This window comes from Myripristis murdjan, chromosome 4 (assembly GCF_902150065.1).
Source record: "Myripristis murdjan chromosome 4, fMyrMur1.1, whole genome shotgun sequence".
NCBI classification, from domain to species: domain Eukaryota; kingdom Metazoa; phylum Chordata; class Actinopteri; order Holocentriformes; family Holocentridae; genus Myripristis; species Myripristis murdjan.
In genome coordinates this window covers 25,401,515-25,420,298 of record NC_043983.1, presented here as the reverse complement: position 1 = coordinate 25,420,298, position 18,784 = coordinate 25,401,515, and the positions used below count along the sequence as shown (strand labels likewise).

Genomic DNA, 18,784 nt, shown 5'->3' with positions numbered 1-18,784 from the left:
ATCGAGTTTTGTTGGAGTGTTTTTCTATCTATCCAATATATTTCTCCAGTATATACACTATCTTGCCAAAACGTTCAAGTAAACAGCTTTTTTTTTTTTTTTTTTTTTTTTTTTTCTTTAAATGAAGTTAGACAAGTTTTTCATATACTTGCACATACACGTACAGGAAAATGTAACTATTTTTCATGGAGACTTTGACCTTCCACCTTTGGGATAATGAGGTGTTATGTAATTTTTTTTTTGTAACGGGAAATGCTCGCAAATTGGGGTGACTTTTTGACACAAGTTCCACATTGATTTCTGTAATTGACAGAAAGTTTATCTCGGGGCCCTCGCCGCAGCATCGCCTCGCTCCTGCACGGCGCTGATTGTTTGACCTAACAAGCATGGCCGGCTCCGACATGCGTGTCTATTTCCAGACGTCAAATCGTCTTAATAACCTCACAGAGCGTCAGTCCATTTACGCCGCTTGTCACACAGCATCTGCATCAGCCGGCGGAATATTCACCATCTCGGACTTTTCTTTTTTCGGCCCGGTCCACCTCCGTGCCTTTTGTGCTGGATTTTTTCCGCTCACTTCGCATATCCCCCGTAATAAGAACAACATTTGCTTTGGCGTGAATCAAACTGACGCTCCTATTCTGCGCGATGACATTTCCCCTGCCCGTACTTATCGTCTCAACGCTTTATCTTAATTGGCTGACAGGGCAGAGCAGGCCTGAGTTGGCAGGACAGATTAAAATATATCTAGAAGAGCGTGTTCTTGTTAAGAAAGCTGACTGCTGCAGTGGTGGGATCCACCAGGGACAGATAACGCTGCGCTTTTTGATGACATCTCCAGTGCCTCGGCCTGGGGAGAACAGTGACTCAGCATCTTTTTTTTTTTCTTTTTTTTTCCTCGCCGTGAGGAGTTATTGCTGTGACAATAGTGATGAGGAATATGAGATGCTGTCTTTTGAAAGCGAAGCAGGGGAATTGATGAAAGGGAAGTTAGAGGTCTTTCTTTTTTCCTTATGATCCTTGCTCCAAATCTTTCTCTCACTCTCTCACTCTTTCTGTCTTTTTTCTTTTCCTATCTTCCTAGGGGTTTTTTTTCTTCTTTTCTCTGCTTTCACTTTATCAGCTGATGTCTCTTCCATCCTTTCCTACCTGTGTCCTCTTTTCATATCTACATCACTCCAACTCTCCATCTCTTTATACCTCTGCATCCATCAATCACTCAGTGGTGTGCTTTGTGTTTACCTTTTTTTTCTATCACTCTTTATATATCTCAGCAGGTGAAATTGATGCTTACAAGCCTAGTAGTCAGGGGGAAAATTATTGGATCCCAACAGCTAGTAGAAATATGATATTTTCACTCTGTGCAGTAGCCTGTGATATACTGGGGCTGAGGAAACATTTCCAGGCATGGTTCAGTGTGTGTGTGTGTGTGTGTGTGTGTGTTCCTGTGTGTGTTTGCTAGTGCGTGGCTTGATACAAGAAGAAAGGTCAGAGCACCATGACTTTAAGTCTAGCTCAACTTTGTCTTCTTTAGATTCTGCTCGTGGCATTTCTGCTCTGTTGGACAATGCTGGAGTGGAGAGTGACAAGAAAGATAGGAAGGAGAGGAGGAGATGCGGGAAAGGGAGTGTGTGTGGGAAAGAGAGGGTGAGAGACAGGGAGACTTTGTTCGTTTTTGGGTGTAATATCCATGTCAGGCGGTGCAGTCGCAAGTGGACAGTGTGAAGAACGGTAGGGTTGAACGGACACTCTGTGACGTAATCGCTCAAAACACCTTTTGGAGGTCGTCGGGGACGCACTGACCCACAGAGCGTGTGTGGTGTGAACACTCATGCATCGTGATGTGTCGCAAAAAACATTTCAAGACCGCCTAGTTGCTTCATGGAAGGAAGGACTTTTTTGATAAAATGGACTTTTGCCATGAAATTCAATTTTGAACAAAGTTTTGTGGTGATGTGGCAGCATCATCATCAGGTAATCAATTTAATAGATAGGTGAGGCATAATGGCTTTGTGAACGGCAAAAGGGAATAGGTAGGGGACATTGGGAAGGTAGCAAGAGCACGGAATATGGACATAATGAGGAAGAAGGGACATAAATTTGATACAGAGGAATCACAGTAACAAAAAAAAAAAAAAAACGAAACCACAAGCAGTCACAGACACTCTTGAGATGCATGATGAAGCCGGGGTGAATGGCGATCAGTCTTGGTGAATTGCGATCAGATCACCACTGGCGGATGGCAACACCAAGTGTTCTAGCTCTGTGGTCCGGAAAGCAAAAGAGGGTGAGGGAGAGGGAGAGAGAGAGAGAGAGAGAGGGAGAGCTAGGGCACTGCTTAGTAGCCAAATGAAAGGAAAAATAATTGAGGGCATTTTGGGGAAAAATGGCAAAATGGTTCAGGAGTGCCACAGCAGTCCTCTAATTAGAATGTGTGTGACTGTGCGCATTTTCACACGGTAGTTGTGCATGTTCGCATCCGCGTATTCGCGTAGTATGCATGTGCACGTGTGCGTGTACTGAGATATTTTTGTGTCTGCGTGTGAGTTTAAAGCTGTCGCTGACCCTCTCTCCTGCATGGAAATTAATTCAAATGCTTGAGTCACCTTTGGCCCGATGCAAAAATGCGCCCTAGGTAGCTGACGTGCCAGCAAAAAGCACGAACACACCTGAGGAGAGGAACCCAGAAACACAGTTTTGACTTGCTGTTGCACTAAAAATAGAACAACATGCCATATCAAATTGCCGGGCTACTTTATCTACTAGTGTAGTGCACTTCATTACTTTGGACAGCAGCACACACACACACACATACACACACACACACACAGGAAAACCTAAAGAGTACACTCTGTAAATGGTTGTGCCCTTTTCAACACATTCGTGTGACTAGTTTGGGTCAACTCACATCTGTGCTACTTTTCACCACAGCATAATTATGTGGAGATAAATATTATATTGTGCCGTAATGTCATGCAATCACCCTGTGGTGTTGTGTTGTGCGTTGTAATGTACGAAAGGCAGCGCGCAGATGTGTTCAAAATGATACATTCTTTTTTTAAAAGTCGATTTGGATTATTTATTCATGCTCATATCATCAAAAATACATGCAGTATGGGGCGTCCCAGTTGCTCAACTGGGAGAGTGCGTACCATTAAGGCTGACTCCTTGTCACAGTGGCTCGGGTTCGATTCTGGCCTGGGCCCTTTGATGCATGTCATAGCCGCTCTCTGCCCTGTTGTTACCGTCTCCCCCCACTCGAGACATCCAATAAAGCAGGCAGGCCAAAAATATAGTTGCTATAGGGACCTAAATGGTACAGAAGCATAACGCCTGCCAGTTTGGTCACATTAAGTTCAATTTTAGAGGGAAGAAAAAACAAACTGGCATTATTATCACTACAAAATGTAAGTTTTATACACAGTTATAAATATAGCAGAATAGATCTAATTCCCTTCAATAGCAAACAAAGATTTTGGAAAGCATTCAGGCTTTTGTAGACATAGTATCTATTTCAGTTATCTGTTCATAATTATGAATTATTTGCAAGAACATCTAATGGCCGAGTCGCCCATCCCAACTCCCAAGCAAATACACGTTAAACTCCACAGTGAGTCTGGCTGACACTGTAAAACTTATTTTCTCGTTTGAGAGGAAGGATTAGGTTAGGTTAGCAACGCTGCTGCCATAGTTTTTGCACACATTCACATGTTTATCACTGACACCGACTCTGCAGAAGCTTTCATGGAATAAAAGACTTCCTCACAGGGTCAAGTTTGGAAAATCAAGTGAAGAGGTGTGACTTGTGCTGACCGGAGACTAGAAGCCCCGACCACAGCCCACCTTTGCTTCTGCGCAAAGATTCGCGTGAACAAATTGTGATGAATACATATAAGTTATTCCTTCAGATATACACTACTCACAAAAAGTTAGGGATATTTGGGTTTCGCGTGAAATTTCAGGATGAACCTAAAATGCATTATAACCTTTACAGGTGAACTCAATGTGACCTTCTGTAAACTTTTGAATGCACATGTCCAACTGTTCAGTGTTTCAGTACTTTTGCACAAGTTGCTGTTCTCTAACAAGGAGTTTAACGGCAAAATTCACATCAGGTGTTTGATGCTCCAGCTCATCGAGGTCGTATCATTAGGGAACGGCTGCTGGAGACTGGGGTACCTCAAATGGAGTGGCCTGCACTTTCTCCAGACCTGAATCCCATAGAAAACCTATGGGATCAGCTGAGTCGCCGTGTAGAGGCTCGGAGCTCTGTACCCCAGAACCTCAATGTCCTGAGGGCCGCCCTTCAAGAAGAGTGGGATGCCATGCCTCAGCAGACAATAAGTCGACTTGTGAACAGCATGAGACGTCGTTGTCAAGCTGTAATTGATGCTCAAGGGCACATGACAAGTTATTGACACTGACATTTTTTGTTGTGGTATACCCACCACTGTTGTTGGCTTTTGTTTCAAGAAATTGTTTGAGATGAGGAAATCACCAGTGTATGCTTCTACTTAAATGCCCTACTTTCATGATATAATATCACTGTAGCGTGAACTTTTTACATTTTCCATAAATTTCACCCAAAAGCCAAATATCCCTAACTTTTTGTGAGTAGTGTATACTTCAGTTGTATTTATGTGTCATTGTTAACACATGCATTAGTGCACTTTTCTGTCTCATAACAGGTAATGATTGACAGTATTGCTGTTAATCCATCTCTAGCACATACTGCACTGTGTTGAAAAATATGGAGAGTATGATATCTTCCTTTTAAAGGTGGACTATTTTGGTGTCACGGTATTGTGTTAGTGGGCATCAAGGCTTCCCATCCGCCACATGAGCTTTGTCCCATACGTGTCCCGTCACTACTCCAACTGAGAGCGACTAAATACTTGTGTGACATTATTGTTGTTCGTTTCTCCACCAGGAAAGAGTCCGTACCTGATGTTCACCAACCGTCATGAGATCCGTCGCATCGACCTGCTCAAGAGTGAATACACACAGGTGGTTCCCACACTGAAGAACGCCGTGGCCTTGGATGTGGACGTCTCCACCAACAAAATGTTCTGGTGTGATCTGTATCATCGTAAAATCTACAGGTACATGCACGCACACACACACGCACACACACACAAGGTATACAAAAGATTTTTGTAATCTATACGTCGGTGAAAAAACAGTTAATTCTTCACTTGTTCGGTTATGCTCTCGTTCATTTTTGTTCCTCTTTCCATATATCTACCCTGTCTGCCTCAACCTGTCACACCTTCTGGTAAAGTGTGTCGGGGTGTGTGTGTGTGTGTGTGTGTGTGTGTGTGTGTGTGTGAGAGAGAGAGAGAGAGTGAATCACACCTGGAGGGCTGTGTCATCTATTTGACAGTGGAAGCTAGAGCTGTTTGTCCTTGACACACACACACACACACACACACACACACACACACACACACGCACATTCAAGTACACACAAAGATACACACACTTACATACACATGCTCACATTCACTGCTCTGTGTGTGTGTGTGTGTGTGTGTGTGTGTGTGTCACCCTGATGGTTGGCAGGCAGTGGGAGGGGCCTTCTATCATCTCAGCTGAGCCATATGCTCTCTCTAATTTCACTGCCTCAATAATCACTGCCATTATTCATCTGCACACACATTCAAACCCAACCACACACACACACACACACACACACACACACACACACACACAGATGCAGACACAGTGACTCAAGGGCTTGTGACAGAGAAAGGACAAATAAACTCATTCTCTATGATAAACTATCCTTTGGAAGCAGACAAGGCTCTCTGTCACACACACACACACACACACACACACACACACACACACACACGCACACACACGCACACTTACCTCAAATGGCCAATAGCAAGTGAAATTGTAGTTCGATCTACTTGGGCAACAAAAAATGGGCTTTTTTTCTGTTTTTCATGTCATGTTTCTATTATTCTGTTGATTTGCCTCCTTCTCATCTTCTCTTCGTAAAGGCACATTACACCACTGTTCATGTAGATGTCCAATCAGTGTTGACGGTAAATTTAGTCAACTGAAGCAATAATTTCCTCTCTGTGTGCTAAATTGACAGAGAAATGTCAGCAGAGCCTACATGTACCAGGATACATTGTGCATGACATCGGATAAACCCTTACCTTTATTTCTCTTAAACCTTTTAAGCATTGCTGTGAAGTTCAGAGGAGGCAGTGCTGAAATACCTTTGGAAAGGCTCTTCACTCTTCTAAAAGTGTTGTTTTTTTTCCATTTTAGTTTTCCATCGTTTTTGAATGCTGAAGCCTTCTTTAAACTTCTAACAATGTGTGCCTGCCACTTCACAAACACTTAACATACATTTACATTTACCCAGGTCCATCCTCCCTCCATCCTTCTTCAAAAATCCACTTCCACTCTGCATTGCCTCCAATCTCTCTGATGCTGTTTCCACCTGGTATTAACATCTGTCCCGCGTATACCAATCACAAGCAGACACCTCTTAAATACAGGTGTAAACAGCAGCAACGCATCCTCAATGCATCTTGAGATCCGATCGCTCAGGATGCATTCGGAGACGGCCTGAGACACTTTTGTCGGCATCACATTAGAGGTGTGAGCAGTCATGTGTCCCAGGACGCATTGAAGGACCACCGGCCAGACCGTCACTTTTCCAACAGAAAATATATCTCACCCGACTCTTACCCAGCAGCTGGACTGTTAGCTGAGAGGCCAAATGCATTAATGAATGGAAACACTACCTGGAGGGTGGGAACTACAGGAGGAGCTCAGCTTTCCTTAATAAGACATGAGTTCCCCTAAAAACATGATGCAAGAAATTTCGGGGGTCTGTAGTGATAATTTGCAGGGTTTTTCTTACATATAAAATTCGCAATTAAATATATTCTTTCTAACCCTGCAATAGAGTTACTATAGGAATACTACAGGAATGTTGCAGGCGGCAGTGTGAATGTGTGCGTTGCAGTCACTACAGAAATACTATAGAATAAAAATCAGGTTGATTTATCCACTTAAGTCGAGAACCCCCATTGGAATAAATAAATAATCTGATTTCTGACTAATAAAAATCTATCGTTTTCTACTCCCAACATTCTTATTCTTTCCGTGCCACCTTGTCCAACTCTTTCCAGCTGTTTTAAGCTGATCTAGACGAGGGCACCCACTGAATATGTATGGTAATGAAAAGTGATTCATCACCTCTCTTATCGAGGTATCTTACTTTCCACTTGCGTCATTTTCCCTTTGATAAGGAATATGTAAAAAGTTGAGAATGTGAAAGTGATTCCAACTTTGTGCGTGTGTGTGTGTGTGTGTGTGTCTGTGTGTTGGTTTTCCAGGCTAATTCATAGTGATTAGCATCGTATGGGTCAACGACGTGTTAACTTCTCTCCATGATGAAGATGTTTGTAGCAAACAATAATGCAGCCAATTAACGCTGCAATCTGCTTCCTGGTCTTGCCTCATCTGTCTCTGTCTCGTTCCTCACTCCAGCCACCACTCTCTTCTTTCCTCACACCTCCATACCCCTGTCTTCCTCACTGTTTTCAATTATAAACATTTATTTAATAACTATTAGTAATAATCAGTGACAAATGCTAATGACCCTGGTAAAAGCATAGTCCAAAAATACAGATTTTTGAAATGTTTGATGTTTGTGTGAACTGGCAGCAATATGCATTCTTTCACCATTCAGTTTTGTACGATATAATTATTTATATTATGATATGATGCAATGTAGTGTGATGCAATACTGAAGTATATTCAGTGTTTTTGAACCCACCCTTCTGCCTCTTTAATATATTATATGGTGTTACTGACCCCTGTATGTTAAAAAATTAAACTCATAATTTTTACAAGAAACTCATAATTTTTAAAAAGCTATTTAAAAATAATATTAGTAGTAAATATAAAACAAAATTATATACTTATGGACTGCCTTGGGACCCTTTGTATACATACACATATTTTTGTTTTTGTGTCTTTCATTTACTTTATTTTATTATTTAAGTGAGCTGACGAAATTTTAGCAATGTAAGAAGGATAGGCAAAATAAGCTAAGGCTTCAGCCTATACCTTTTCGGTCAGTGTTTATTTGTATATATTATATATTTGTTTTGGTTTTCCACTGAAAGGAAATGAAATATTATTTATTGTTTAAATATTTGTGCATAAGATATTGTCTATTCATAGGTGTATTTGATTTCTGCCGCTTGAAAATGACCGAAATAAAACATTCATTCATTCATAATTCATAAAGAAAAAAAAGTAATTTAAGGGAAAACAACCCAAAATTTAAAAAGCACCCTTTAAGTGTAGTTTTTCTGTCGACCAAGGAATTTATCAAGAGTTTTTGTGTTCATTTATTCACACATATGCTCTGAATAGGTTAAAAAAATAGACAAACATGTAGAAGAATGACACAAAATCTGGTAAGGGCGCTTAAACACAGGCGTTCTGCTAAAGCGTCAAATAGTCATAATATATCATAATGTGCAATAAATACAATCAAACCAAACTTAAACGCTGTGACTACATGTGGAGACACATGTAGACACATGTTTTTGTAAATGAACTCGCCATACAGTAGTTGAATATCACCTGAAGAGTTGTAATGTTCCCCCTTCATTCACATATAACCCGTTGTCAATAAGTGGAGTACCAGTGTATGATGAGGGGCTGCATCCTCCTCCACCCCGCCTCCATCCCATTTCAGTCCACATTGAAATGACCCCCTAGTAAGAAACAGGTGTTAGATCCATGTTATAGACCATGAGACATGGGGAATAAGCCCTGAATTATCTATTCCAGAGGCAGCGGTGGGCTAATTTTCCCCCGTTGATGAAGAAACGTCTGCAGTGGCAAACAGTAACACAGCCAATTAAAATAACAATGTACCTCCAGGCTCCAGACTCATCCATCTCTGTCTCCAAAACACGTCACCAGCCACCTTCGTTTCTTCAAGATGCTCCTACCATCCTCACCCGCCTCCTGCACTCTCCAACGCCTCGCTAAGAAGCAACGATGGGGTGTAAATTGGGACGCTGCATTTTCTAACCTCTTAACAAGGTTGTCGTGTATTGTCTTGTTTTATAGCCCTCCAGTAATGAAGAGAGTAATGTGCTGCGTCTGATGCAGTGTCACTGAAGGAGGGGGAAGAAGGAGAGGAGGGAGAAACAGGAGTAACAGGAGGGGAGGCATGGACAGAAAGCAGGCTGGGTTGGTAAGAAAGAAGAAGTGGAGGGAAGGAAATGGAAAGAGACTAGAGAGAGAGAGAGAGGCAGAGAGAGAAACCAGGAATGAGAGAGTGACAAAACCAGAGGGAGAGGCAGGTTGTTTTGCAGGCTGCTGATGAAAGAAGACAGGCTCATTCTCCTCAGGAGGTGCCTCTTGGTGGGAGGCCTGAGGTTGTTATGGCAGTGTCAGGTTAGGCTGCCCCTGACAGGGCATTAGTAGCTCTGAAGAATATTCCCCACCCTCTGTAACAAGGCATCAAAGGCAGATACTCATTCACTTGAAAGGAAGGCAGGAAAAAAGAACAACAAAGCTGCCAATTACCCGCTGTCTATTTGTGATGTCGTATCCTCTCGAGTCCCATTTTTCTGCTTGTCCCTTGATTATTGTGTGTTTCACAGCTGTAATTGGGTGCGCAGAACTTCCATATGACTGATACACACCTGATTCTCTCCTGCCATGTCGCCCAACAGCGCATACATCAACAAGGCGAGCGACTCGTCCCAGCAGGTGACGCTGATCGACTCGGCCCTCCACTCCCCCGAGGGACTGGCCGTCGACTGGGTCCACAAGAACATCTACTGGACCGACTCGGGCGACAAGAGCATCTCCGTCGCCACGGGAGATGGCAGGAAGAGGAAGGTGCTGATCGCCACCGAGCTGAGCGAGCCGCGGGCCATCGCAGTGGATCCACGCCACGGGTGAGGAGGAGAGGATGGAGGAATGACAGGGGAGGGATGGACAGATGGAGAGGAGAGAGGGCAGATAGGAGTTGGGTGATCACGCAGGGAGGGAAGGAAGCCAGAGGGGAAGGAAGAGAGAAGAAGGAGGAGTGGGAGGGAGGGAGCAAGCCGAGGCCTTAGCTGTCCTCCACTAAAAAGGGTAAAAGGAAAGGTTACTATAGTTCAGCAAAACATAGACTGAAACTAGGCTTGAAAACACCTTTGTTACACTGAAACAGAAACACTGTTCGCTGTACCTCACCCATCTGCTAAATTAAGCAGCTTATAACAAATATTAAGAATTATTTGCATAGTACGTGACCCAGGTCTCTGTCTCTGCCTCTTCTTCTCTGTCTCTGATGTCTCCAGTTCCCCGAGGACTCTTCACAACACTACAAAGCTAGACTAGCATGAAATGCATGCAAATGAAGCCTAGCCAGTGTATGGACACATACACACACACACACTCACACATAAAGCAGCAGCCCTGCTGTTCTGCACAGTTTCTACGTGCTTTTAATGTTTTTATCATTCGTTTCAGAAGTAAAGTTATTTGATTGTGGAGAGAGGATAAGATGGAGAGAAAGACGCACAGGCAAAACTGTAAGACACGCTCAGTCGATTGAGTCAGAGAGATAGTCCTCTCAAAATTTGCTTTAACATTCCACATTAAACCTGCCCTGTGTGATTTCACTATCTATGAACAATCCAAAAGTGGTGGCACTGACTTGAAAAAGCCACATTCTGAGTTAAAAAGACAGCATGATAAGAAGCACAACAAAACAAGCCACGATTGGTTTTGCTTCTGCCTGTTAACCCACAGGCAAAGAGCTTAGCAAAGTTAGACCAGGTTAGCCTCAGGCTGGCCATCATGTTTACTCTGGAGAGAGAAAGAGAGGAGCGGCTCTGCAAAGAGTGCACATGCAAACTTGTGGCTTTTCTTGATACCACCAGATAAAATAACATAGTGCATGTTTCAAACCACAGGTGGAAGTAACTAATTACTTTCACTCATTTTACTGTAATTGAGTAACTTTTTGTCTTTTGTCTTTTGTCGACTTTTTTTGAGTATTTTTTGAAGTCAGTAATTTAACTTTTACTTAGACAAGTTTTTGCTTGAGTATCACTACATTTTAAATCACGCCTATTACAGAGAACAATCATCAATGACAGATTGTGGAACCTTTCACAATGAACAGTCAGTCCACAGAGAAGAGAGGAGGAATCTGATTCTACTTTACTGGTGCATTCAACCTGATCTCACAGAAATCCGTGAAATGAGCACAACCTCTTAACAACGCATTGCGTGCTCCTGGCACATAACCTGTTATAATTATGTGTGGCCACCACAGAAACAGCGTCCACTGAAAGTCAATTAGGATCCGTGTCGTATGGCCACCACGCAAACGCTGTCCACTGAAAGTCAATTTCATGTGGGTGGTAGTTCATAGATCCCGGAAGTGCAAATTTAATCAAAATAAAATAATAAAATAAAAAATAAAAAATCGCCAGTTTTCTAGACTAGGCCTACCATATTGACCCGCATAAAAGACGACCCTGATTTTAAGATGACCCCTCTTTTTCAAGACCATTTTTGGAAAATAGGCTACTTTTTATATGGACAAAATCTTGTTTGAATAAAAAAGCCACCGGCCTGCATCAGGCGGGTCGGCCGCGGCACCGGCTGGTACCGCGCCCACCCGGTCAGGTCTGCAGGATCTGACAGGTGAGTGGTCAGTGCCGCGGTCGGCCCGCCTGCATGGTGCCATGGCCGGTAGGAGTAGTATCTAACATGGAAGGGCGCAAGCCAGTAATTTCGCCTAGGGCGGCACATAGGCAGAACCGCCACTGTATAGTTTATAATGTCATCATTTTCATATTTTTCTAGTCCACAAAAATCACATTTTAAGCCATTTTGAAATCAATGAACGAAATTTTATTTTAATCTGAAAAACACCGGCGTTACCAAGGCAACGCGCTTCATGCTACCTGGTGACTCCCGGCTTCTCGGCTTCAAAGACGTCACGCCGTGGGTGGTGGTTCATAGATCCCGGAAGTGCAAATTTAATCGGTATTCTGAAAAAAAGGTCTGATTATTAGCCATAACGTTGTAACCACCCAAGGCAGACTTACCACGAGCTATGAGGATGTGTAACGATGGCATGTGTCCACAAGTCCCGTATAATATCAACTTTATTTTAAGAAAACACGTTTTATTTGTGATATCATATCACGGAGAAGCACTACATTACCCATAATCCTAGTGTTTATCAGCGACGTGTCTGAATTGACAGCTTTCATCAATAAAGTCAATAAAATCTAATAAAGTGCATGAAAGTTGATAATGTGCTGATATGTTACGCCATTGAACACAACCCTTTCAGTCAGCGAAACAGAGCGGGTGGAAAACCCGTCGAAACACGTCAAAAATAGCACTAAAGATTTATATAGTCTATATATTTTTTTTTTTTTTCATAACACATCTTTATTCGTGGTATAAACATAGGCTACATGTTACGGTTATGCTTTTGCTGTTGAAAAACTACCGTATGTATGGTTTTTAAACCTAAATTCACAATGTTTATCCTAACCCGGAAGAGGGGTACCAGAACTACAATTCGTGCAGAGTTGCAACACAGAGAGCTGTCCTGCGCCATAGCTTTTGTAGTTCTAACATGTTATGTCTATTATATGAAGTGGTGATCACTAATTTTGCAATCTTAATCAAAGTTTTTGGGTGTGGGGAGAACGCCTGAATAGTCAGATTTTAATTTTTTTTTCTTAAGATAGTGAAATCATGTTTTTTCCATGTTTTGACACTAGTCGGTGGCGCCCCCTATTGGTTTGCCATCGGACATGATAGTAGAGGTCAAGAGCTTTCCAAAAATGTTGACCCCATGTCTCTACCATATTTTGTTGCTGCACTGTAAGCCTTTAAAAGTGTCTTAGGTGGCCATATTAAGTTAATGGGAAAATCTGAAATATGAAACATTGAGTATTTTATGGGGAAAAAAAGCTTTGAAATGGTCCAAATTGAAAAGTATGACTGTGTATATGACTAACATCAATATTCTAAATAAATTTGGCCATTAAATACCCCCTTAAAGAAGTTTGACTGATTTTATCAAGCTTGGCCCTAAAAGAGGTCTGCAGATGTACACCTGAGACAGCCTTGGCTTGGAGCACGATGAAAATCAAACTTTGTCAGAGAACAACAATGAAGACATCGTTTGAAAGGTCTTGACCTATGGAGTAACATATCTCAGTGTGAGACCAGTGCGCAGTTCCTGCTCCCCACAAGTGCCCTTAGAACCTTGCACCTGAGGCCCTTTTAAAGGCTTACAGTGCAGCAACAAAATATGGTAGAGACATGGGGTCAACATTTTTGGAAAGCTCTTGACCTCTACTATCATGTCCGATGGCAAACCAATAGGGGGCGCCACCGACTAGTGTCAAAACATGGAAAAAACATGATTTCACTATCTTAAGAAAAAAAAAATTAAAATCTGACCATTCAGGCGTTCTCCCCACACCCAAAAACTTTGATTAAGATTGCAAAATTAGTGATCACCACTTCATATAATAGACATAACATGTTAGAACTACAAAAGCTATGGCGCAGGACAGCTCTCTGTGTTGCAACTCTGCACGAATTGTAGTTCTGGTACCCCTCTTCCGGGTTAGGATAAACATTGTGAATTTAGGTTTAAAAACCATACATACGGTAGTTTTTCAACAGCAAAAGCATAACCTTAACATGTAGCCTATGTTTATACCACGAGTAAAGATGTGTTATGAAAAAAAAAAATATATATATAGACTATATAAATCTTTAGTGCTATTTTTGACGTGTTTCGACGGGTTTTCCACCCGCTCTGTTTCGCTGACTGAAAGGGTTGTGTTCAATGGCGTAACATATCAGCACATTATCAACTTTCATGCACTTTATTAGATTTTATTGACTTTATTGATGAAAGCTGTCAATTCAGACACGTCGCTGATAAACACTAGGATTATGGGTAATGTAGTGCTTCTCCGTGATATGATATCGCAAATAAAACGTGTTTTCTTAAAATAAAGTTGATATTATACGGGACTTGTGGACACATGCCATCGTTACACATCCTCATAGCTCGTGGTAAGTCTGCCTTGGGTGGTTACAACGTTATGGCTAATAATCAGACCTTTTTTTCAGAATACCGATTAAATTTGCACTTCCGGGATCTATGAACCACCACCCACGGCGTGACGTCTTTGAAGCCGAGAAGCCGGGAGTCACCAGGTAGCATGAAGCGCTTTGCCTTGGTAACGCCGGTGTTTTTCAGATTAAAATAAAATTTCGTTCATTGATTTCAAAATGGCTTAAAATGTGATTTTTGTGGACTAGAAAAATATGAAAATGATGACATTATAAACTATACAGTGGCGGTTCTGCCTATGTGCCGCCCTAGGCGAAATTACTGGCTTGCGCCCTTCCATGTTAGATACTACTCCTACCGGCCATGGCACCAGGCGGGCCGACCGCGGCACTGACCGCTCACCTGTCAGATCCCGCAGACCTGACCGGGTGGGCGCGGTACCAGCCGGTGCCGCGGCCGACCCGCCTGATGCAGGCCGGTGGCTTTTTTATTCAAACAAGATTTTGTCCATATAAAAAGTAGCCTATTTTCCAAAAATGGTCTTGAAAAAGAGGGGTCATCTTAAAATCAGGGTCGTCTTTTATGCGGGTCAATATGGTAGGCCTAGTCTAGAAAACTGGCGATTTTTATTTTTTATTTTATTATTTTATTTTGATTAAATTTGCACTTCCGGGATCTATGAACTACCACCCACATGAAATTGACTTTCAGTGGACAGCGTTTGCGTGGTGGCCATACGACACGGATCCTAATTGACTTTCAGTGGACGCTGTTTCTGTGGTGGCCACACATAATTATAACAGGTTATGTGCCAGGAGCACGCAATGCGTTGTTAAGAGGTTGTGCTCATTTCACGGATTTCTGTGAGATCAGGTTGGGTGCATTTGTCTTTATTTCCAAATTTCATTCAATTCAAATTTCAAGGTGCAGGAGAAATTGCAGATTGTTGATGGCACTGGACTGGCAAATCATGGAATAAGTGTGGAAAAAGGGGAATAATATCAGTGAGTTGGCCTTGCGATGAGAACCATGTAGACTCAACCATCATACTACATGCTTATTCCACATTTCTCAGTTGAGTCTACAGGGTCCTCATGTCATTCAACCCTCAGCAGTTTTGCACAATGCACCTTTAAAAGACACTACTTGGAGCCTCGAACTCTCATTCTTTCATCGCTGCATGGAAAAGATCACACTTAAAGTTTTTGTTTTGTTTTGAAAAAGTAACTCAGCAAGTACATTTTACAGGAGCTACTTTTTACTTTTACTACTTAAAGTAAATTTTACAGCAGTACTTCTGCTTCTACTTAAGTAAATATCAGCAAAGTAACAGTACTTATACTTGAGAAGCAATTTTTAGTACTCTCTCCACCACTGTTTAAAACCTATTGCAGCTCAGGTGCTGAAAATCAGCTGTTGTACCCACCAGACAGCGGCTGCTTCCATCTTTCTGTCCATGTCTAACTGGACTGTGTATCCTCCCGCAGGTTCATGTACTGGTCCGACTGGGGAAGTCAGGCGAAAATAGAGAAGGCTGGGATGAACGGAGTAGATCGTCAGGTGCTGGTGTCTGAACGCATCGAGTGGCCCAATGGAATTACACTGGGTAAGACCTGGAGAGAGGAAGACAAAGAACAATAGAGGAACATATACTTTTGAACATATAGGTATGAGGCTATCATTGAGGAGTACAAAGAAAGGTTAATAGAAGGTGATAAAAGCAGGGATAAAAAAAAAAAAAAAAATCAATCAGTCCTGAAAGCCATTTTGAGAACAAAGTTATAATGCCAGTGAAAGGAAAAACTTTTGGAGATAGAGCTAAAAAAAAAAAAAAAAAAAAAGTTTAATTTGAGTGAGTTCAGCACAAAGAAAGAGACAACAAGAGAAACAGGAGAGGGAGAGAGAGAAACAGAAAGAGAGAGAGAGAGGGACAAAGAAAGAAAGAAAGAAGAAAAGTGTCTAGGGGTGCTGCAGCTCCTGTGTAAGGGTTTATTGTTATAGCTCAGTTTGTGTCTGGCTCTCATCAATCACACCAGCGACTATAGGCCTCCGAATTAATAAGCCAGGCGCTCCGGGCTGTCGATACCTCCCATCATCCCCTTCAACTCCCTCCGCGGCACCAGCCAATTTCTCTCAGCTGCCCTCGCCCGAGGAGAAACAGAGGCACAGAGTCGCCACTATCCAAGTGGAATTGAGGTGTCGCTACATCTGTATGAAAACAAATTATTTTTTAGACTCAGGCGAACGAGAGAGTGGGCCAGACTCGCCTATACGGCTTTTGGAGAATGGGCCGATTATTTTCCCCTGGTCATTGATTTCACACACCGTGCTGAGCAGAGCCGGTGATTGTCTGAGTCAGGTGAGGTGAAGTTGTGAATGAATATTACCCTTTTGTTTCTCTGCTTGTCTTGCATGTTATCTGATGTCGAATCACTTACTGTTAAAGTTTACTGAGCCGACCTGCCTGATACATCCGACAGCGTGTGATCAGACCACTCCCTTTTTACAGGAGGCATTTTGCCGCACTTGTCTAGTCATATAACGTGATATTCAAATAAGCTCATTCAGGCTAATCGATTCGCTCAAGGGCACGTAGACACATTTTCCCCGGCAGAGAAGTCAACTGGCAATATTACAATCACATTTGTGTTTCTTGACGCAAAGGGCTCAGCCGTCGTGTCAAAGAAGATTGATGATAGAACTACTGGCCCATTACATTCATATACCTCTCACCCTAGCCCTTTTCTCTTGAAATGACCTCTTTCTCTGCCTCCATTCATCTCTCCCTCTCTTTCTCTTTCACTCCCTTTGTTTTCCATCATTTCTGTGATTGGGTGCTCTCTTTCCTCCCTCACACACTCCGTACTCTTTCTCATCACCCCCGTCTCTCTCTCTCTACCAATCCCAACTCCCTTGTTCTGTACTCTTCTTTCTCTGCTTCAATCCTCTTACACTTTGATCACTGATTCTATATCCCCTCACTCTCCACCCACTCTCTTCTTCTCCTTCCCTTTCTCTCTCTCTTTCTCCCCCCCTTTCCACTTTTCCGTGTTCCTCTCTCTCAGATCTGTCCAACAGGCGTCTGTACTGGGTGGACTCCAAGCTGCACCTGCTGTCCAGTGTGGACCTGAACGGGGACAATCGCAAAGTGCTGCTGTCCTCTCATCACCACCTGGGACATCCGTTTGCCCTCACTGTGTTTGAGGTAGGAGAATGGGATTGAAATGCAGGTCTAATGGAGCCTCCAGACTGAGGTTTCAGTAATCTTATAAGTTTATTGCAAGTCACACTGCGACATGAATCCAATAAACTCGGGTATGACATCAAGTTTGATGTATGTAGACTGTACGATGATCACACCCTCTGAGTCTTATAGGCTACGATGCAAGTCAATATACAAGAAAACGTCATCAGCGTACATCTGTCTGCACTGCTATAGTGGTAGACAATAAAGCAAAGCAAGACATGAGCCCTTGCAATAGTGATATTAATGTCCAAAATGCAATATAGGACCACTGTTTTGTACCCAGACTCGTGCATCAGGCGCCCAAATGGCTGACCAGAAGTGTGATTCGTCACTCCACAGAACACGTTTCCACCACTCCAGAGTCATTTGGCATCATGCTTGGTGATGCAAGGCTTGCATGCGGCTGCTCAGCCATGGAAACCCATGCCATAAAGCTCCCGGCGCACAGTTTTGTGCTCATGTTAATACCAGAGGAGGTCTGGAGTTCTGTAGTTACTGAGTCAGCAGAGCATTGGCCACTTTTACGCACCTCAGCAATTGGCAACCTCACTCTGTGACGTGGTCTACCACTTGGTGGCTGAGTTGCTGTGGCTCCTAAAAACTTCCGCTTTGTAATAATACCACTTATAGTTGATCGTGGAATATCTAGGAGGGAAGAAATTTTGCAAACTGACTTGTGCAGCGATGGCATCCTATTACATTACTATTACAGTACCATGCAGGAATTCAGCAAGCACGACCCATTCTTTCACAAATGTTTGTACAGGCAAACTGCATGGCTGGGTGCTTGATTTTATGCACCTGTGACAATAGGACTGAATGAAACACCTGAATTCAATGATTATGAGGTGTGCCCCAATACTTTGTCCATATAGTGTATGAAACATGCATATGTAATTTGGTTTAGAGAGCTAGTAGCCACACATATCCCTTCATGAGGCACAGTGCTGGCAATTAATGTTGACCAAAACCAGTTCTTCTAAAAACTGTAGAAGTTCAAAGTGTATTAACACCCCTAAAGTCTATATATTGACAATGATACAGCCCATTAACTCTCAGTATCCTTACCAGTTGTTTCTTTCTCACAATTTGTATCCAATCACAAGACAACTCTGATCGTGATAACACATCCACACTTGTACTGAGTTTTTTATTTTGTTGTTTTTGTTTTAGGTTTCTTTTTTTTTTTTAAACTTTAAGTAAAACTCAATCAACAGTGCCATCTATTACACCTCATCAAAAGCCTCACTGAACAGAAAGTATCTTCCTTCAACAAAATGTCAGGATAATTAAACTTAATTGTGTATATCGATGCAATCAAGTAGATTCAACTTGTTTACGGCAAAAGAGCGAGATTATTTTCAAAGTTGTTTGCTTGAACCGTATAAGAGGAATTGAACACATTTTTATAACATTTG

The 18,784-nt window shown here is 42.4% G+C and overlaps 1 protein-coding gene across 5 annotated transcripts in view; it reads left to right on the top strand.

The window, feature by feature from the left end:
• The window catches only part of lrp8 (low density lipoprotein receptor-related protein 8, apolipoprotein e receptor), a 228,012-nt gene that overhangs the window by 174,482 nt on the left and 34,746 nt on the right, over window positions 1-18,784 (top strand). For all 5 annotated transcript variants that reach the window (XM_030049364.1, XM_030049367.1, XM_030049365.1 and 2 more), the window contains exons 10-13: window positions 4,931-5,102; window positions 9,732-9,959; window positions 15,607-15,725; window positions 17,185-17,324. In XM_030049364.1, the coding sequence (XP_029905224.1) occupies window positions 4,931-5,102; window positions 9,732-9,959; window positions 15,607-15,725; window positions 17,185-17,324 (659 nt within the window). The remainder of the gene's footprint in view (window positions 1-4,930; window positions 5,103-9,731; window positions 9,960-15,606; window positions 15,726-17,184; window positions 17,325-18,784) is intronic.